The sequence below is a fragment of the Lissotriton vulgaris genome, chromosome 1_2 (assembly GCF_964263255.1).
Source record: "Lissotriton vulgaris chromosome 1_2, aLisVul1.2, whole genome shotgun sequence".
NCBI classification, from domain to species: Eukaryota; Metazoa; Chordata; class Amphibia; order Caudata; family Salamandridae; genus Lissotriton; species Lissotriton vulgaris.
Window position 1 is genome coordinate 190755062 of NC_141686.1, and position 22363 is coordinate 190777424.

The window sequence follows — 22363 nt, forward strand, 5'->3', positions numbered from 1 at the left end:
ACCCTCATCGCCACCATAGATGGCATCCACATGACTCTGGATGGAGGTGACATTGCAGCACTCATCCTCCAGGACCTCACCACAGCTTTTGGCCTAGTCTCCCACCCCATTCTTATGCAATGTGGAACTGACATCTGAATCAAAGGAAATGCAATCTGATGGATCTGTTCCTTCCTAACTGAAAGGAAATTGTCAGTTAGCCTGGCACCATATACCTTGGATGCCTGTGACCTCATCTGCGTTGTTCCGGAAAGATCCTCACTGAGCCCTTTACCACACCCATGATCCCTCTAGTTGGTATCATCTTCTCTCACAACATCAACGTCCTTTCCTGCGCCAATGACACTCAACTCATTCTCTCCCTCATGGAAAACAGGCCCAGTACACAGACCGAAATCACCCACTGGATGGAAAGCAACAGTCTGAAGCGGAACACTGACAAGACCTAAATCATGATCATTGGGAAACGCACTCCACCGAGGGAATTCGCCTGTTGGCCAAAAGAACTAGGACCGACACCCAACCCCCAAGCCCACCACTCACATCAAGAACCTTAGGATCATCATCAACAGCTATCTCAACATGATCACCTAAGTCAATGCCATCACCGCATAATGCTTCCAAGCCCTGAAGATGCTAAGGATAATTTTCAAACGGCTTCCAATCAGCACCTGGAAAACTTTCAAACATGCCCTTGTCATAAGCAAGCTGGTTTACGGGAACAATCTGTATGCAGGGATCAACCAAAAATTCACTTAAAGATTTCAGACCATTCGGAACTCAGAAACCAGAATCAGTCTTGCTGACAGTGGCACTACGCTCTCAAAATCTGTATAACATAACATAAAATGCATTATTATTTTAAAGTTCTAACATAGCTACCACCTTTAGAAGCATGTGCTGGCCTACTTGGAGCAATACAAAAATGTACAATATGCACTATACAATTGCAAGATAACCGCTGTAGGAAATTGGGTTACTGGTTCAGTGGGGTGAAAATCTACTCAAGCAGCAATTAAAATCCTTGTAAGAGTGAAGCCACACGCAAAACCAAATTATCTGGTGCTTAATTGTCTATTAGCAAAGTAGAAAAACAGTCAGGCTTGACTTAGAGGCAATATGTAAAAAGCATGTATGCAGGACTTCAAACAATAATCAAGTGAAGAAAAATCCCACACCAACTTAGAAAAATGGAGAAAAAATGTATAAATAATTTATGACAAAAATTAAATCAGTAGTCTCAGAGATATGCAGTTTGAAGGATTTAAGTGAACACAATGCCAAAAAGCACAAAGCGCCAACAGTGGTCTTCTGGTCACGCCAGACCGGGATGAAGTCACAAGTTCAGGATGACCTCGATGAAGTGCGGGCCACATACTTGACCAAGCTAGGCCTGTTATCAAAGTACTTTAAATCCTGGCTGCGAGCTGGTGCAAGATACGGCATTGAGCATATGTTGTGAAGCACCAGTTCCAAGGAGCTGCGGGCTGCGATGCACAGTCCTGTGTTTAGGAGGCGTCTTGCAGCAACATTTTTTAGGTGCTGCAGGGATAAAATGCGAAGCCAAGGATGCGTCATGCAGCAGGGGTTCCGAGAAGCGGCTGAGGTCCTGCTTTGGGGATACGTCCCACAGCAGTATCCAATGTGGGTCTCTGAGGAAATGCTTCATGCTGCGTTTGTTCTGTTGGGCTGGCAGAGGGTCCTGGACCGGGGTGGCACCACTCGAAGGACATGACTTACAGCAGGCAGACTCCAAGTGCAGGGTTCAAGGTGGTTGGAGCCTTTTCCGTCCTTGAGGCTCTGATCAGGATGCCAGCCAACTATCCTTTGGAGTGAATCTGATGGTCTTGGTAGTCAAGATGCAGTTCCAGTCCTTCTCACATAAGCAGCAGGGCAGCAGAATAGCTGGGCATCAGAGTAGCAGTCTTTCTTGCAGCAGAGTAGTACAGCAGCTCCTCTTTTGAGTCTACAGGTCCATGTGTTTACTGAAGAGTGATGCACCTCCTGGTAGGTCCCTCCCCCTCCACGCAGCTCCGACTGTGTGCTCCTGCTGCCGCTGCCACTGCCGCTGGTAAGTGTCCTCCGTCCTTTTTGCTTCTGTGCCACTGCCTCCCCCTATTGTGCCTTGTTTTCTGCCCTCTGTTCCATCCGCTTTTCCTTCGTTTTTTGTGCCTTTCTGTCCTCTGTTCCATCCGATTTCCTTCGTTTTTTTGTGCCTTTCTGCCGTCTGTTCCATCCATTTTTCCTTTGTTTTTTGTGCCTTTCTGCCCTCTGTTCCACCCGTCTGCGCCCATCCGTGCCTGGACCGCGCCCAACATCAGAACCCCTGAACCCCGCAAAAGCCATGACACCAGACTCCACTACGACACCAGCACCCTCCACGCACTCAACGCCGGCCGAAACTATACCTGCTTCCAGGCCGCCCCGAAACGGACCCACGGACCCTTCTCCTGCAGCACCTGCAGCTTCACCTGTGACACATCCACCAAACCTCCAAGGACTGGACCCAACCACCTCCGCTGCATACTTCTTAACACCCGCTCCGCACGCAAACACACCGTCGAGCTCTGGGATCTGCTCAACACCTCCGCCCCAGACGTGGCCTTCCTGACTGAGACCTAGTGGACATCGCCATAGCCATCCCAGATGGCTACAAGATCACCCGTGGGGATCGCGCCAACGGAATTGGAGGAGGAATAGCTATAATCCACAAGTCCACCCTCAAGGTCGCCACCCACGCAGACGACACCGTGAACACCGCTGAACACCTCCACTTCCGGATCCACACCGACCCCAACACCACCCTCAGAGGAACACTCATCTACAGACCCTCAGGACCCCGGGCTCAGTTCAGCGACTCCATCGCTGACCTCGTCAGCACCCACGCACTCACCTCCATGGACTACATCCTCCTCGGGGACCTGAAAATCCATCCTGAGAACAACAATACCGCCAATCCGCCACTCTGATCAACAACCTCGCCAACCTTGGCCTCAGACATCTCGTCACCGCACCCACCCATGCCGCCGGCCACACGCTGGACCCAGTCTTCTCCACAGGCACCCACGTCGCCTTCGACCACACCACCAAACTCCACTGGACCGACCACCGCTGCATCCATTTCACCTTCAAGAAAACAACCACGCACCACTGCACCCAACAGCTGCCTCGTCGCTGCTGGAGCAAAGTCACCGAAGAACAGCTGATCACCACCCTCGCCCAGAACCCGCCCACTGACCCCACCAACCCAGACGCCGCAGCCCGCAACCTCAGACAGTGGATCGACGACTGTGCCAACACCCTCGCCCCGCTCAAGAAACCCTCCAACAGCCACGCCAGCAAGAGAGCCACCTGGTTCATCGACGAGCTCCAGACCTCCAAACGCGCATGCCGGAAACTGGAGAACATATGGCTCCACGAACGCACACCGGACAACCACGCAGCCCACAAGGACGCCACCCGCAGACATCACCACCTCATCAGATTAGCCAAGATATCCTCCTTCAAAGACCGCTTGGATAACAACACACACGACAGCAAGGAGCTCTTCAACATCGTAAAGGAACTCTCCAACCCCAGCGCCAACGTCAATGACATCCCGCCCTCACAAGAACTGTGCGACTCACTACCCATCTTCTTCCACTGCAAGATTGCTGACATCCACGACAGCTTCAACACCACGACCACCCAGACCACGCCAGACTCCACCTCCCCTGTGAACACTACCAGCACCTGACCTCCTGGTCCAACGTCAACGACGACGAGACACGCAAGGTCATGAACTCCATCCACTCAGGATCTCAGTCAGACCCATGCGCACACCACATATTCAACAAAGCAGATGCAGCTATCGCACCCCAACTACGGCAGGTCATCAACATCTCCTTTGAAACAGAGACATTCCCGGAAAGCTGGTAGCACGCCGAAATCAACTCCCCATTCAAGAAGCCCAAGGCGGACCCTAAGGACCTCAAGAACTTCCGGCCCATCTCCCTGCTCCAGCTCCCAGCAAAGGTCCTCGAGAAAATCGTCACCATGCAATTATTATTATTATTATTATTTATTTAACTTATAAGGCGCACAGCTACCCGTAATGGGTTTCCTGGCGCCAAGGGACAGATTAAAAGAGGGAAGGGAGAGCAACCGTAGATCATTGCTAAAAGAGCCAGGTCTTGAGTCCTTTGTGGAAACGGGAAAGGTTCGTTTCAGTTTTTTAAGCAACGGGCAGGACATTCCAGAGCTTAGGACCAAGGTGGGAAAATGAGCGGCTGCCCATCTTCACCAACCTAAATCTCGGGATCACAAAATCACCTTTACCTGAAGATCTGAGGGCACGAGTAGGATGGTAGGCTTGGATGAGTTCTTGTAGGTATTTAGGGGCCGTGCCTTGTTTAATCTTAAATATGTAGCAGAGAGCCTTAAACTTGAATCGGCTGGCAATCCTAAGCCAGTGAAGATCATAAAGTGATTGAGAAATGGAGGCTCTCCGCGGAACATGACATAGAAGTCGTGCAGCTGCATTCTGCACAACCTGAAGTTTTTTTAAGGTTCCTTGATCAGCTCCCTGGAAGTCACTAACATCTTGGACCCGTCCCAGTCCGGATTCAGACGAAACCACAGCACAGAGACAGCCCTCATCGCCGCCACAGACGACATCAGGCGCCAACTAGACACATGAAACATCAGCCCTCATCCTCCTGGACCTGTCAGCCACCTTCGACACGGTCTGCCATCGCACTCTAAAGACACGCCTCCTAGAAGCCGGAATCCAAGAGAAGGACCTTGACTGAACCACGTCCTTTCTCTCTCGCAGAACCCAAAGCGTCCGCCTCCCACCCTTCCGATCCGAAGCCACCGACATCATCTGCAGCGTACCCCAGGGCTCATCTCTCAGCCCGACCCTGTCCCCCTCGCACAAGTGGCCCGCCATCACAACCTCAGCATCATCTCCTACGCCGACGACACCCAGCTCCTCCGCTCTCTCACCAAGGACCCACACACCGCCAAAACCAACCTCCACAAGGGAATGAAGGCCGTCGCCGACTGGATGAGGAGCAGCCGTCTGATGCTGGACTCGGACAAGATGGAGGTCCTCATCCTCGGACCCACCCCCTATTCTATTCTATTCTGGATTTGGTAAAGCGCAACAGCTACCCCGGCAAAGGGGTGTCCCGGCGCCCCTCAGCCTGGGATGACTCCTGGTGGCCGACCACACTGGGAACAGCACCAACACCCACTGACCGTGCACACAACCTAGGATTCATCCTCGATTCCTCGCTCTCCATGTCTAAGCAGGTCAACGCCGTCTCCTCCTGCTACAACACCCTCCGCATGCTCCGTAGGATCTACAAGTGGATCCCGACCACAACAAGAAGAACGGTGACACAGGCCCTCATCAGCACGAGACTGGACTACGGCAAGGCACTCTACGCAGCAATGCCAGCCAAACACCTACAACGACTACAACGCATCCAAAATGCCTCCGCCCGACTGATCGTCAACGAACATCCCCCACCACAGCCCATCACCCCCCACCTGAGAGACCTACACTGGCTCCCCGTTGACAGGAGGATCACCTTCAAGCTCCTCACCCACGCATACAAAGCACCCCACAACGCTGGACCAGCCTACCTGATCAGCAGACTCAGCTTCTACACCCCCACCCGCCAGCTCCGCTCCGCCAGCCTCACCCTCGCCGCTGTCCCCCGCATCCAACAAACGACCTCCGGCGGCAGATCCTTCTCCTACTTTGCCGCCAACATCCTCCCTACCCACATACGGCAGACCCAAGACCTACTCGCCTTCAGAAGATGCCTCAAGATCTGGCTCTTCGAGCAGTAGCAGCACCCCCCTCCCCATAGCGCCTTGAGACCCTCACGGGTAAGTAGCACGCTTTACAACTACTCTGATTGATTGATTGATTGATTGATTGAAGAGTTGAATCTGAGGGTATTTATATTTGGTGCAAGAGTTGAAGTATGAGAAGTTTCTTGAGGTTCCCACCCACTAAGGTGTTTAAAGTTTCCTTCCTCCCTGCCATGGCCCCAGCTTGTTTCGGGACACAAAATATGAGTTGTAAACCGTTTCTGAGTGCGCTGGGCTGAACCTTTGTGATGTGCAAGTATTTTAGATGACTGCTCCTCCCCTCATTCCTACAGTAATGACCAATCCTGCTAACACCTATTCCTCCTTTCTATCACTGTTTTGGAGCAATAAACAAAGACTAGCTGCCAGCAACACGTAGTCATGTGACTCAGGATACAGGCTGCAGGGACCAAATGTTTAGGACAAGAAACTGCCAACTTTCTAAAAGTAGCATTTTCGGAGTTGCGGCTTGAAATCCAACTTTACCAGTAAAAAGTGTTTTGGATTACAGTTCTTAAGATAACAGACTCAACTACGCTACCTGATTGCAATTGAACCTTATCACTTATTAAATATAATAAATTAAACAAACGTTATCCTATGGGAGAAGCAGGCCTTGCAGTATTGAAAAAACAGTTTAGGGCCTTCCCTAGAGGTGACTTATATGCATTAAATAGGAAGATTTAGGCCTGGCAAAATGTCCAATTTGCCACGTTGAATTGGCAGGTAAATACTGCCCACAAAGGTTGCAGAAGCAGACTTGAGACATGCTTTAAGGAATTACTTAAGTTGGTGGCACAATAAGCACTGCAGGCTCACTATTAGCCTTTAATTCACAGGCCACTTTACTAAGGATGTATAAGTAAATTTAAAGTGCCAATTGGTTATAAACTAATTTTACCATGTTGAGGGGAGGGAGAACAAGCACGTTAGCCCTGGTTAGCAGTGGTAAAGTGCTCTAGTTCCTAAGGCCAACAAAAATACATTCAGCAAAAATGGGAGGGATGAAGTAAAAAACTTTCGGGGAAGACCACCTAAAGGCTGACAGGCTTAACAGTAAATCGCTAAACATCACACTGTTTTTACATCTTCGAATGCTAAAGAATGTTGTGAATCCCTGCTGTACTAATCCAAGGTGGCTAACTAAATGCTTCTGTATATGGTGGCAATCTTGAAATGGTAAAATAATGGTATACTGTGAACAATATCATTACATGAAGGCTGCACAGCTTAGAAATAGAGGCCACAGAGGATTCAACACACCGCAGATGTAAAGAGTGGAAATCAGATGGCCCTGCAGGACTATCAGAGGGGCTACAAAAATTAAAAAAGAGGAGCAAGAAAGGAATAAATAGACATATACAAGAAACAAGCTATGGCAAAGCCAATGGGTCTAACGTTTGTGGCCTAGTGGCTTTGCTAATGCCTTTTCATGATGCCGCACAGTGTTGGCAGTGAGCAAAATGCTCATGATGTACAGTAGCAACAATGAAAGATACAATGATGCAACCGCCGCTGATGATAGCATCACTTCTACTGCACGCTTATGTGTAATACCATATGCAAGCACTAGTGGAATGATGAGTGGGACATTTGCCTTCCTTTTTTACTGACAGATCCAAGATGGAGGATGCCACTTGGATTGGTAAATAAAAAAAGTAGTAATTTTATTATTGAAAGGTCTCCCTATCGATATTTATGTTGTTCTACTGCTGGAATGTAGAGTACTGAGCATGATAAGCATGTTAAGGGTTGTCCAAAATGAAACATTTACTCAGCACATTGAATAGGTCATAGTGGCTCCATGGACTAATGCATCCACTCCAGAGATCTATAGTTGACCTCATGGCTATAAGTATAAATCTTGGCAGGTCAAGCTAACCTTTCCTTTTTTGAGGTTGATAAAATTAGTACAATTGAGCTGGGGAACAATAATCATCTGGTGTTCAGCACCAAGATACGCTTCTGGATGAATGAGTGTTTCATTAATACACATGGAATGTTATGTTATAAATATTTGTAGGAAATCCACATTTTCTGCGTGGTCACTAGGCATAGTTAACTTGACTATAAGTTCAGAATATATGGTACACAGTGTACCCAGGGTCTGGAAGTTAAATACCACTAGTGGGCTGCAGCACCTATTGTGCCGCCCACTACAGTGGCAGTGCAAACATGGCTTTAGGGCTACGAGTGTAGCCTGACTGTAGAAACTGTAAAAACTGCATTTTAACCTGTCAAAATAAACTCTTGACAGGTAAAAACTCTTCTTTTAAATATGAATAGGTCATGGGTAGACTTTGGTGCCTACAAGGTGAGGTTCGTGGTATTTAAAAGTAGAACATGTAGAAATGTAAGGCTAATATGTAATTACAGTGACTATCACCCAAAAACAATGTTTCACTTTTTTCACCATGTAAATGTGGGTGTACTTGTAAAGCGCACTGCGACTCCATGGAGTATCCTGGCGCTGAAGACCGCTGGGTTTTCCCTGTGAGATGGTCCCTTTCTGGGTATCTCCAAGGTGAAACCTGGCCTCCCCGGCATCTGTGGGGGGCTGTTATAGAGATGAGGCAAGCTTAATGCCCAGAGTTGCAGAGTGTGTTCCCTGGTTAGAGTAGGCACCGAGGCGAGAATTATCATGTCCATTTTGCCCCTGGTCCACGACCCTGCCAGGAATTGAACCCTGGTCCCGGGCCGTTCTCTGCTTACGTGTCTGCCGCCTCTAACCAGTGAGCCACACCACTCCACTTGGCAGGGATAGCTGTCCTATTTAGAAAACCTGAGTTCAAAATAAAATCTTAATACTATATTTTAGGAATGGGACCAGCCACAACAATGATTATACAACTGTAGTTATAGTTGTTAAAAATCCAATTCAATGGTGAAGTAACATTCTTAATAAAGATAAGGAAAAACATTTTCTTTTTAATTACCTATGCCTTGCGCAATTCTAGTCAATGAACCCACTAAATAGGTTGCCATGTCACAGAAACATGGGGGATACTAGTAACATTCACTGCCTTACCCCATACTTCTGGAAAGGTGGTTCCCAGATAGTGATCTAATAAAAGGTGGCTTCCTACAAAACAAAAGGAGCTACTCACAGAAAGCAAATTATCACTTTTCAACACACATTTCTGTGGGACAAAGCCTGAATAAATGAAGAAATAAAAGGAAACAATTACAGCCCTCCCTCCCCCCTCATGGATAATATGAAGTGCAGAGCTTTGAACTTCCTCCACACTGACTGTGCAGCACTCTCCTGTTGTAGCAGCTGAGTAGATACAAATGATGCTCACAATATCTACAAATGAACCTCTATCTCCCATACTATTCGACCTCCCCAGTGCTTTTTCACACTGCCTGTATCCCCCCCGCCCCCCAAAGGGGCACCCAGCATTGCACTCTTGGTTGGCTGCTAGTATCCACTTTCAGGGACCCTATCCAGCCTCCTATCTAAACATTTTTCTAAATATCTACAAATTACAAATTACACAACAGATTCATCATTAATGCACAAGAGAATGAGAGACCCTTTCCCACAACCCATGAGCACTGGATTAGTGTACTCTTCCATGTCACATCCTAATCCCAAAACACTGGGGGACTAGTAACACATTCATCTAGAAACGTGCAGACCTACAGCAGTACTTGTACCTCAGCAGCCTCAATGAACTGGCCTATCATCTGACCAGCTGACACTGTTCCTGTAGGCATGTGGAAGAACAAGGCTTCTCCAATCACATATCTCATATCGCTCAATTCATATTGACTGTGCTGGGGATGTCTCTGCACTCACCGCTCACAGAAGCACCCCTGCCCAACCTATAGTCACTCATGCAATGTCCCTACATAAGTACAATACATAAGGACATTCAAAGTATATACCTTACGGGGGTTTGTTTTAAAAGCTGTAAGAACGCACACACACTGAATACAGTGGGGACCAATGCTCATGTCACCCCGACTAGTATGTTCAGGTGTAATTCCCCCTTTCGTGGAACCAACTCACAGTGCCAAGGTATCTCATTGCCTGGACTTTGTTCATGGATGCAAGAGTCACACAGCCAGGCAATCTTGCGTGTTTCCTGTCACAAAGACGCACGCACCTCAGCACAAGAAATGTATTTATGTGCCAATAACAATAGGTGGCTTCCTGCTGCTGTTCTGTGCTCACATCTGATGAAGACCTTCTCTGAAGAGCTCTCAATCTCAGCCCAGATGTGCGCTTTGCACTGCAGCTGACTGCATTCCTTGTTGAGGTGCCATGCATTCAGGCATGATACCTACCAAGACGCGATGCCTCACATGCTTCGCTGCTCAGCACATTGAGGCTAAGACTGCGCAATAGCCTAAAATGTGCATGGCCAGGGTCAGCATCAGGCATAGGAGCGATTGTCTCTATAGAGACCAGTGGCATAGCAAGAGAATCATAAACCCCACTTAAAGGAAGGAAAATGGAAACTGTGCCTTAGTTAGGTAGTCAAATACAGCCACCGTTGGGCCCCGGTGCCAGACACCTGCTGCACGTTTGATAACAACACCCACTGCTTAGATCTTGGAAGCTGGTGCTGAACAAACTCTGCCAAAGAGGAACATTTGAGGAGAAACAAGGATTCATAGCCTACATTTCAGTTTTTCTTTATTTGTTGATTGTTTATTCTTTCCAGCACCAACTTCATTGTGGGCAGGACATTAGTTATCTGCACAACCCAGCCTCATGCTGGTGTCAGCCGGGGGGCAGACATAATGCTAATAAAAAGCCCTGCCACTTTCTTCATGGTAAGGTTTGCAAAGCATATTCCAGTCCTCTTGAACTAGAATTTTAGTGACATGACTTAAGATGGAAAAGGGATCTTGCATTTTGTAATCTCTTACTAACAAAATCCAGTAGTTATCAGTATTGCTACACAGTGGTAGTGCATTTTGTACTCTGCAAGCTCCACTGTTTGTGATTTGTAAGATATCGAAAATCAAGGAAGCCATATACAATCAGTGTTAAGTATTGGAAGTATTTTACCAGACTGTCTGCTAATTCACATACCATCTCCCTATGTTTAAGAAGAACCCCCAGGCCTCCTGTATTATTATGATATGTCTACATGTGGTTAACCACTCCCATATCTTTACTGCAAAGACTTTGTCCTGAAAGGTGTTGTGATGGCTTTTAATGCGTAATTGTGTACTAGTGCAAAGTATCCAACAGTGAAGCACATGAGGGAAAAGTGTTGAGGTATTTACTTTTCAGTGCAAAACTTATTTTGTCCTGGAAATTTGCCTAAAAAAATCATGAAGCAAAGCTTTGCACTACTTTGCGATACTTTGCATCAAGAAGGCATCCAATGGCTGCCGCATGAGCATTCCCACACAACCGTTCAAGGTTTTTGATACAAAGTAGTAGAAACACCACTCTGCATCATACCTGGCTGCCTAACGGACCTGCGGACTTCCTTGCCGGAGCTACAGACCCACGACTCGCGGAACCCGCTGCGCGGGTCCCGCATCGGCCAGAGGCACAGACGAGCATTGCTGGGGCAGCGCTCTCACCTTCCATCCGGGGCTGCTGGCTGTGAGGGCTGCGAGCAGGAGGGGCTGGACTCAGTTTCCCAAGAGTCCCAGCCTACCTCGCGCCCGCAACACCTGGGCCGCTCTCCCTCATCGCCCCGCCCCCTAACAGGCAGTAGAAAGCGGACGGACTTTCTCCTCTTCGTGGGACACCACTCTGCATCATACCTGGCTGCCTAACGGACCTGCGGACTTCCTTGCCGGAGCTACAGACCCACGACTCGCGGAACCCGCTGCGCGGGTCCCGCATCGGCCAGAGGCACAGACGAGCATTGCTGGGGCAGCGCTCTCACCTTCCATCCGGGGCTGCTGGCTGTGAGGGCTGCGAGCAGGAGGGGCTGGACTCAGTTTCCCAAGAGTCCCAGCCTACCTCGCGCCCGCAACACCTGGGCCGCTCTCCCTCATCGCCCCGCCCCCTAACAGGCAGTAGAAAGCGGACGGACTTTCTCCTCTTCGTGGGACACCACTCTGCATCATACCTGGCTGCCTAACGGACCTGCGGACTTCCTTGCCGGAGCTACAGACCCACGACTCGCGGAACCCGCTGCGCGGGTCCCGCATCGGCCAGAGGCACAGACGAGCATTGCTGGGGCAGCGCTCTCACCTTCCATCCGGGGCTGCTGGCTGTGAGGGCTGCGAGCAGGAGGGGCTGGACTCAGTTTCCCAAGAGTCCCAGCCTACCTCGCGCCCGCAACACCTGGGCCGCTCTCCCTCATCGCCCCGCCCCCTAACAGGCAGTAGAAAGCGGACGGACTTTCTCCTCTTCGTGGGACACCACTCTGCATCATACCTGGCTGCCTAACGGACCTGCGGACTTCCTTGCCGGAGCTACAGACCCACGACTCGCGGAACCCGCTGCGCGGGTCCCGCATCGGCCAGAGGCACAGACGAGCATTGCTGGGGCAGCGCTCTCACCTTCCATCCGGGGCTGCTGGCTGTGAGGGCTGCGAGCAGGAGGGGCTGGACTCAGTTTCCCAAGAGTCCCAGCCTACCTCGCGCCCGCAACACCTGGGCCGCTCTCCCTCATCGCCCCGCCCCCTAACAGCCATCCAATTGCCAGGGAAGACTCAAGTAGGATCATAAACACCGCTGCGCGGGAGCGCGCGGGAGCGTCCCGGGAGAAGCCCGGGACAAGGGCGGGACCGTCCAAGGCCGTCATCGGCCGGAGTAGGCCGGGCTGGGCCCACTCTCTTGGTTTCCCATTTGTGCAGGTATTTACTGGACTTTTTATTTTGTTGCACCCGCCCTGGGAGGCATAACTGACTGACCCTCCCGGAGCTTAATCATGCCCTCACCGACAAGGGAGAGTACCCCCCAGAAGCCGGGAGGAGTGAAAAGCGGGACTCTTGAAAACTATTTTGCACGGGCTGTGGGGGAGGTGGACAAAGAGGGAAATTTGTCAAGGTTAAGGGCAGAACGGAGACGTTCAGTGGACAACTTGAAAAACACCCCCATGGGAGAACAATCTATTACATTAAGGGAAGAGTTAACTCGAATTGAGGATATTCCACTCCTGTTAAGGAAGGGTACGAACAACTCCCCAGTGGAAATTACGAGCACAGCTCTACCTATTAGTTCCAGTCCCGTTAGGGGGATTATGGATTTAACTTCACAACCGCCCACAGCACATAAAGATAGGCATCCCAAATTGAAAGTAGTCACCACACAAGTAATCCCGGGACCACCCCCAAAAAAACGCAGGAGAAGGGCAAAGGGAGTGCAGGGTGGTAGTAAACCCAAGACTCTACACCTAGACTTTGGCAAATCACAAAAACAATCTGTACCCACAGTAAAACCACTGGCAGTGTCACACCATAAATCTAATGTGCAGGAAGTTATAGTTCCCGCCCTGAGCACAGATGCAGGAACTAGTAGTGTTAATGTCCCCCTCTCTGTTGTGCCGCTGGGAAACTTGGAATTTCTCTTAAGGTCACTGTTACTCCCGATCAGTGAAAGCGTAAAAAAGATCGAGATCAGACTAACCATACTGGAGGCCACATTGGGAAGTCTGAAAACTCGCGGTGGTCGACAGGAAAGCGATTTAGCACCCATCACCACCCCTGTTGCCTCGCAAGGGTCAAAACCCAGGGTAGATAACCCAGCGCCAGTTCCATCTCAGGCTATAAATGGGGTAGTCCCCCAAAAATCCCTAAAACCAAATCCTGTAGCTACCAATTCACTTCATACTAACACGCTTAACCCCCCCCTTGTATCAGTACCTCAGGCACATACGATAGACAATAACATTCCGGACCACCAAAAAATGCCCCCTGCAAGACCCCGTCGCCCTAACCTACCCCCCGAGACTAATGATCTTACAGTAGTTATGGCAGGAGTCCCGCCACTTGATGAAGGAGAAGTAGAGGATTTTTGTGCCCTAAAAACTAGGGTTATTAAGTGGCTAAATAAAAATAGACCCCTCCCGAGACACCTTAACAATGAGATTATAATGGTAAGAAGGGTTCCATGGGTGGGGAGAACCCGGAAATCCATTACAGGGGACTGTGTTCTGGTGAGTTTCAGGGACAGGGGTACGGTGTCGCATATATGCCAAGGGGAAAATATATCAAGGGAATCTACCATCCATACCCTCCGTGTGTCTTTCTTCTTCCCTATTACCCCAGGCCCACATCACCCACCCCCAAATCATGATAGATGGGAGAGAGTCAGAAGTAGTGGGCGTCACCAGGCTTCTCATCCCTGGCCACTTTTGGGCAGACCGGCACCTTTTCTCCCAATTCATAATCGGTTTAACTGTCTAAACGACCTAGAGGGGGTGGATTGACAAACAGATAAGGCCTCTAAGGTGATCACAGAAAAGGGCGCCCAAGCAGAAACACTAGAGGGGCAAAGACACTCGGCCCTGCAAACCCAAATAGATAGGGCGGAGGATCCTATGCTTGCAGTTAATAAACAACCAACACATACTCAGACACCGCCTTTAGCTTCCTTAGGGGAGGTGGAACTCACTCCATGTCGGTTCCTTAGCTGGAACGTGGCGGGCACTAGAGCCAAAAGACCAGATCCTACATGGATAGACTTCATAGCCAGTAACCACGTAATCGCCCTCCAAGAAACATGGGACACCTCACCAACTTTCTGGTTGGATGGGTTCACAAGTTTTACTTTACCTGCAACCCCAAGTAGTGCAGGAAGAGCTAAGGGTGGACTAGTTCTCCTCTTCTCACTTAAACTGGCAGGGACGTTTAAACAACTAGAGTCTGGTTCCCCAAACATTTTAATGGTAGAATGGACTATTTCACCAGGGCGGGTCTTAGTGGTCTCAAATTTCTATAATTCCTGGGTTAGACAAACAGACACAGCCCATGTGGATCACTTGGAAAATGTTCTTAACGATTACAGTCAAAAATCTTGCACTAATTTCGATCTCATAATTTTAGGTGATTTTAACATTCAAAAATGTGTTTTAAAATGTAATTTAGGCAACCTGGAGGGTCAGACTGAAAGTGGCAATCTGCACTTTGCTCACACCAAAGCGGGGGAGGCGCTTGAATTTTTTCTTGCTAGCCTTAATATGTTTGAACCCCTCAGCACTGGTAGTGACGAATCTTTGCCCACTTATAAAGGGTCTGAAAGTGGGTCTGTGATAGATTTCATTTTTGTTTCTCAGGGTTTAACCTCTAAGATGGGGATATATGAGGTAACTGCCTCCCCACATAGTGACCACAATCCAGTCTCTGCACAGGTTCACTGGAGTGACTTATGGAGCAAACACCTGGGTTCTCCTAGGGCTTGCACATCGACGGTGCCCAGTGACCAGGGCAGACGGCTTAAGTGGGGTAAGGTGGTCCAGGAAACCTTCATGGCTTCCTTGTGCCCAAAGATAGAGGAACCCATGTGTACCTGTCTAGACCAAAATGCCACTAGCAAAGAGACTGTTCTAGCTTTTAACTCTATTTGCTCACAAATAGCTAAAGAACTCACAGTTCCCAAATCCAATTTGCCACCCAAGCCTCATAAATGGTTTGACAGAAACTGCTCTAAAGCCCATAAAGACCTGAAAAATGCACTTAAAGCAAAGCCGAGGGATAAAACCTTAATCTCTAAATTAAGACGGGAGTATAAATTGGCTATCAAATATAGGAAAAACACAATTAAAAAAAATGCCTGGAATGACTTGCTTGACGTGGATATACTACGTAATAGTAAGAGATTCTGGGACATTATAAATAACCAATTCTTCTCTGGGGAGATTAACACAATCTCGGACTGCATTATCAGTGATGAGAAATGGGTTGATCATTTTAAAAACATATACGGCGGTAATGACTCTGTGAATGGAAACGATATAGGACTGACCAGTGGGCTAGCGGCAGTAGAATTCTGCGAGGAGGAGGTATATAAAGCTATAACGGACTCCACGAAGAATAAGGCTCCGGGACCAGATGGAGTCCCGGTAGACTTTTTTATATACGCCCCAACCACCTGGTCTAAAGTCCTCACAAATGTTTTTAGGGCAACAAATGATGGATGTTTTCCAGAAACTTGGAATACATCTGTCATAGTACCCATTTTTAAAAAAGGAGATAGGGAGAATCCGGGATGCTACCGCCCAATTTCTTTAATAGACTCTGCCTTTAAGATCCTGGGCAGAGTACTATTGACTAAATTGAGATCAAACCTGGAGCTCTGTGGGGGCCTCGCAGAGATTCAATATGGCTTTAGGGAAAAACGGGGAACCTTAGAGCAATGCTCAAATTTACATCTCCTGATATCTAAGTACACGGTGGCCGGGGAGGGCTCACTATATTTAGCCTTTATGGACCTCTCCTCGGCCTTCGACTTGGTTAATAGGGCCAAGCTCTGGGCTATACTCCGTGAGCTTGGTATCGAGGATTCCTTGGTGGCCCTCATAGCAAGTTTGCACCAAGGACTTACTGCGAAGGTCCGGGTAACCAGGGAAGGGCGATGTTCTGATAGCTTTAGGTCAAATAAGGGTGTCCGACAAGGCTGCATTTTGGCCCCACTTTTATTCACCATTTATATTAATGATCTAGGAAAGTCCTTGTTAGCAGGCAATGCTGATGTCCCACGGGTAGGTGGGAAGCAGATTCCGGCTCTCCTATATGCGGATGATGCTGTTCTCATCGCCCGCACGGGCATTGGTCTACAGACCCTTTTGGAGCTTTTTGGTTCTTTTATGGCTAAATTAGATTTAAAAATCAATGTGACCAAATCGCACACAATGATCGTGGGTCCGCAGAAAAATAAACCACACACAAAAACCTTTTTCTGTAAAGGCGAGGTTCTCTCCAGGGTCCCTGTTTTTCCATACTTAGGGGTCCTGTTTGATGAGAAGGGCTCCTGGGTCCCGCAAATTAAGGCCAAGCATATTTCTTTAGCCCGGTCCACAGCAGCCCTGATGGATTTCACTAAAAGACTAGGGGCTAAACCAATGGAAGCTGTGTTAAAAGTTTACAAAAGTAAATGCATTTCTATAGCCTCATATGGTGCAGCATTGTGGGGTTATACCAACCTGGACAGTATGCAGAGGGTAGAGAATAAGATTATTAGAAGAATCTTGTCGGTTCCAAACTCCACACCTACTTACTCCATACATGAAGAAGTTGGCCTACCCTATATTATAGATGGATTGAAATTGGCCCCTTTACTTTTTTGGGCCAATACCTGGTTAAATACTGAGTTGTCTTTAAACCATACAATTCTTAAAGATGTGACTGCAAGGGAGGGGGCAATGAACATACCCTGGTTGAGATACATAAAGTCATCATTCACTGCCCTCGGGAGACCTGACCTATATACAACACCGTCAATAATTAGGAAAGCAGACATTGCATGGATTAAGAAGGAATTCCAGGGGAGGACACGCTTAGAGAGAGAGGAGTCTGAAGTTAACAAACCATTAGTAAGAGCACACTTGGTTTTGTCCTCTTCCCCCTCGATGGAACCATACCTGCAATATGTTTCTAAACCCTTGCACAGATTTTTGCTAACCAGATTTAGAATGAACCTGATCCACTATTCACTAGGCACCTTCCCTACGTGGGGTAAACCGGAGCATGCACCACTGTGTGAGTGTGACCAGTTTTCTAATCAGGACACTCTCCATTTTCTGTTTTTTTGTGCATTTCATAACACGGAGAGGAGAAAATATCTAATTCCCCTCCTGAAAATTCTTGGCTTCATACAAGTGAGACCAGCCTTGCTTTATCTTCAAAGATTACCGGATGCACACGTCACTTTTTGTGTAGCAAGTTTTCTAACAGCCGCATACAGAGGAAGAAACAAAAGAATCCCTAGAACTGTACTGTTTTAAACTAAAAACCAATATATTAACTGTAACTTTATTTTATATATCATGGTGATTAATTAAGTGACTCTTTTACGGACACTGTGTAAAAACAAAATGAATTGTGGGTATTTTTGAAATGTTTTTAATGTATGTATTTCTCTTGCCTTTTATGATTTTAACAAAAATCGAATAAAGTGTATTTTGACTGACTGACTGACTTTTGAATTAATACCTCCACACTTTTCAAAATGTCTGTTTGTGTTGTACTATATAGCACTTATGCAAAGTATGTCAAAGTGTAGCATTTTGTACTGTGAAAGTACCCTTGCAGTTCAAAATCTATGTTAGACATTTCACACAGAGCCTTGCATTATGATGCAAAAACGTATATGAGGTGCTTGGCTGCCTACAAGTTCATCAGAGCTTTTGGAAGAGAGCACCAAGTCTTCATCAATATGGTGCTGCTTCTCCTCTCAACGCAGCACATCTGTCTTTCTGGCTGAATATGAAAGTCAAGAATTATCATTGTATTATAACAATAACACTACATTATAGAATCAGGCGCCATTCCCTGTGTCTAATCTGATGTACATTTTGTTTGTCTTTTCAAGTCAACCTGTCTCTCCTACAATTCTCACTTGGCCTCCATTCACAGCCAAGAAGAAAATGATTTTGTATTTGTTCTGATGGGAAAACCAGTCGATCCTTTCAACAAAGGCGCCTACTGGATAGGAGTTCATGACAGCTTCCAGGTGAGTGTCTTCCATTCTTCTTGATATGAATATTAGTTTGGTGTGTGCCAATCTTTATGCACATTTCAAATGTGTAACAAATATAGTTTTCTATGTTATGCTTGATACTTCATCCCTATTGGTAATGTAGTCTCTTTGTCTATGAGCTCACTCTCGCCTTAGCCAGAGTGCATGGTCTCCATCCATTAGAATGCAAATATACAAGCGATGTTCAATGACCTCTTTGATCAAGGTTCTCATTAACCTTGGGCGGAGCAGGCGGAGCGCCTCTACGGGAAGATCTACGGAGTTGTAAAACAACTCAGTAGAACTTCTCTCTGTTCCACTACGTGCCTTACCCCTCCCAAAGTAATTATAAAGTAATAAAAAAGGCACTTACCTGCCATGGCTGCCTCCTCCTCGCCATGGCTGCTCTCCTTCCTCGTTCCCACCGTCCTTCTTCTTAGATAAATGCTAAGTTGTACGTCTTGCACGTGCACATGCACACTCACAGGACGTACAACGTAGGGGTTATCAGTGAAAAAGGACGGCGAGGAGGAGGAAGGAGAGCGTCCATGGCAAGGAGGAAGCAGCTGTGGCAGGTTAAGTGCCTTTATAATTACTTTATAATTACTTTGGGAGGGTGGAGGGAAGAATAACTACCCACGCCATGGAGTTGCAGATTTGCCTAATCTATGCTGGCGGAGCATAGCTAACCGCCCAGGCTTATTTCTCATGCAGAAAGGCATGACCGCTCTTGCAGTGGCAGTTATGAAACAAAGGCTAGAAGTACGAAGCTATGTTGCCGTCTCAAACAGTTGAATCCATTTAATTGGACAACAAAAGGGTATTTTTTTAAATACTTGATCGATTTTAGGACTCAGACTTATCAACATTTTTAATGGGTTGTGCATGGATACCCGTTCACCATTTGAAAGAGGCATACTGTGCACATCCCTTCCAAATTATGAATCCATACCATATGTATCAATGGTTTGCAACTGCATTTCTGGTCACAAGCCAGTGAAAAGTTACTGACTCTCATATTAAGGCATCCATATTTCCTTTATGGCAATTGGGCTACTTGATGATCTGCTGACCCTTACAGATCACCAATGGCAGGGAGCTGACATTTGAAACCCACCTTACAAATATTAAAGAGGTAGATCCATCTGCAACTTACTCCAGTTCCTTATTTTGTGATCCTACTTAATAGTAGATATGTCAGTGTGCAAATTAAGTTTCTGGTCGCAACAATGGTTGCAAATTGGGTCTTTTTTTGCAAACAGAATGGTGTACATCTGACCTAAAGTGCATTTTACTTAAGACAGATGTTTCCATATTTATTTGTTTTATTTATATACGTTTTATATAGTGCTAGCTAGCCCCATAGGTGTCAGAATGCTTTACAAGGTCATGATAAGAAACAGTAAATGCAGGCATGCAATGAACATATGAGACAGTAGTTCAACAGACAAATGGTTCCCATCAAAGGTGCAAGTTTAGTGACCAACAATAGAGACACAATTCGAGAGGAACTAAAAGTCAGAGAAGCACAATAAAGAAAGAGGGAACCGAGCATCAGACGGAAAGTCTAGGTCTGATAAAGCGATATTTTACTGAGATTCGTAGACTAGGAGCTAAAGGAGTAGGAGTTTCAGGTTTCTCTTGAAGCAAGGGAAGGCTTGCATCGAAGGTCACATGGTAGGGAGTTCCATATTCTTGGAGCATTTCCAGAAAAAGAGCGCAACTTGGTTGCTGTCTTTTTTAGAATGGGAGGTAGGAGCAGAAGAGCATTGGAGCTTCTCAATGATCTTGTGGTTCCTGCTTTCGTCAGCTTGTTTTTGAAGTAGTTAGGTGTGTGAGAGTGAAGGGCTTTGTGGATGATACATGCAGTCTTGTAAGTACACCTTCATTCAATAGGAAGCTAGTTGATGCTCTTGAATACAGGAGTGATTGCTCAAACCGTTTAAGAGAGATGAGTTGGGCTGCCATGTTAAGAACAGATCTCAGGGGCGAGGTGAGTTTTAGGCATCCCAATGAGAGTGGGATTACCATAGTATAGTTTGGAGAGGACCAGAGATTGCACCACATTTTTTAAATCATCTGCAGGAATAAATGGTTTAAGTTTCTTGAGGTTTTTTAGTGTGTACAGTGCTCCTTTTGCTGTATTCTTGACGTGCTCTTTCATTGACATTTTGTTGTCCAGGAGTTTGATAAAGTAAGATAGCACTTTAAAGCGTTTAGGTCGATGAGCCATTCGTGAATCGAAAGGGTGTTACTTAAAGGGAAGAAAAGAATACCTTCTGTCTTGATGTGGCTCAGCTTTAAGTGGTTTGTGTGAAATCAGGATTGTAATTTGTTCAATGTGTCGTTAAGATGTTGAATGTCACTGCGTGATTTTATTTTGTAGTAAAGTTGGGTGGTTCCATAAAGATATTGAAAAGGGAGGGGATAGAATTGAGCCTGGAGGCATGCAAACATTGATCCGAGTGGGTTTAGACAGGCAAGAGTTGATTTTGATTTGTTGCGAGCGGTGTTGAAGGAAGGAAGAGAACCATTTTAGTACAGTGTCATTCAAACTGAAACACCACGTAGGGCTGGGTGATTGACTGTATCGAATGCTGCTGATAGGTCAAGTTGAATAAGTAGGCAGATGTCACTCTCATCTAAGGCTCTGTGGATGTCACCCGATAGGTTCAGAATGGCGGTTTCAGTACTACAGCCTTTGTCAAGGAAATTGTTGTATATGATGATTAAGTTGCTATAAGACACATTTTTCTAAAGTCTGGGCAAGGAACCGGAAGTTGGAGGTGAGCAGCGTAACAAAGCATGAGGGGCCCTAGTGAGGTGAGTAGTGTAAATCAAACCCAGGCAGTAAGTCACTTTCACAAGGAGGAAGTACGATGTTGTAGAAAGTGCATAACAACTAAAGACACTCATATAATGTAGTTTCAAGTACCTGCAGCAAAAGTCAGTCTTACAAGATAGCCTATAGATACTCAAGGCGTAAATAGGATGTTGGAGAAGCGTACATAAAAGAAAATCATAGACACACATGTAATGTAGATCAACATTCCTGCATCAGAAGTCATATTTACAAGATACCTTTCAGATTCAAATTGTGTCCATAAGATGGAGCTCCAAGCTTGACAATAAGCAACCGGTCATGTAGATCCAAGGTCCTGTAGAAAATCTGGTTTGAAACAAAAGAAAGTAGCCTTCATAACTAATTGTGGCTCCTAGATGGAGCTCCAGGCTTAGCCATTCGTTTGGAGTCACCAGACCTCGAGTGAGTGATGTAAAACACTGGAGATGTGTGATGGCAAAGGGGATGTGAAAATGGCTACACGGGGTGAGTGAAGACACCGAGGAGGGGTTGCAACAAAATAAAGCAACATGAGCCAACCATCTTCTCCCGTACCTTACCTTTATCGTATGTCATCACTTTAGATTGAAAGTGTGAGGTTTTCCAGAGAGGTTAAAGAATGTTCTGAAAGGACACAAAGTTTACCATACATTTTACTGTAGGAAATTCATGTATAGTATACTGAACACAGGTCCACCAAAAATGAACTACTTTCAGCAGTATAATAATTTATTGGCGATATATGATACTAAAGTACGTCCAGTTAGTATGGGGCTGATTCACTGAACTAATTTGAGATAAAATCCTAAACTTACTACTTTTGGTATTCACGGAAGGCATAGTAAAATAAGGACTCCTAACTTTACTACTTCTAAACTGAGACAAAATCCCCACTTTAAGACTTTCAGTAGTAAGTTTAGGATTTTATCTCAGATTAGTTCTATGAATCCGCCCCTATGACTCTCTCAATTGCTTGCCCTGCATTGTTTTCTCAATCCCCCTTTTATGGTTTTACTCTTATTCTCTTCCTTTCTCACTCATAAACATGCACACAAA

At 46.7% G+C, this 22363-nt stretch overlaps 1 protein-coding gene across 1 annotated transcript in view; it reads left to right on the forward strand.

The window, feature by feature from the left end:
- The window catches only part of LOC147734884 (alpha-N-acetylgalactosamine-specific lectin-like), a 119342-nt gene that overhangs the window by 29766 nt on the left and 67213 nt on the right, over positions 1-22363 (forward strand). The window contains exon 4 of the mRNA XM_086953665.1: positions 18319-18459. Within this exon, the coding sequence (XP_086809791.1) occupies positions 18319-18459 (141 nt within the window). The remainder of the gene's footprint in view (positions 1-18318; positions 18460-22363) is intronic.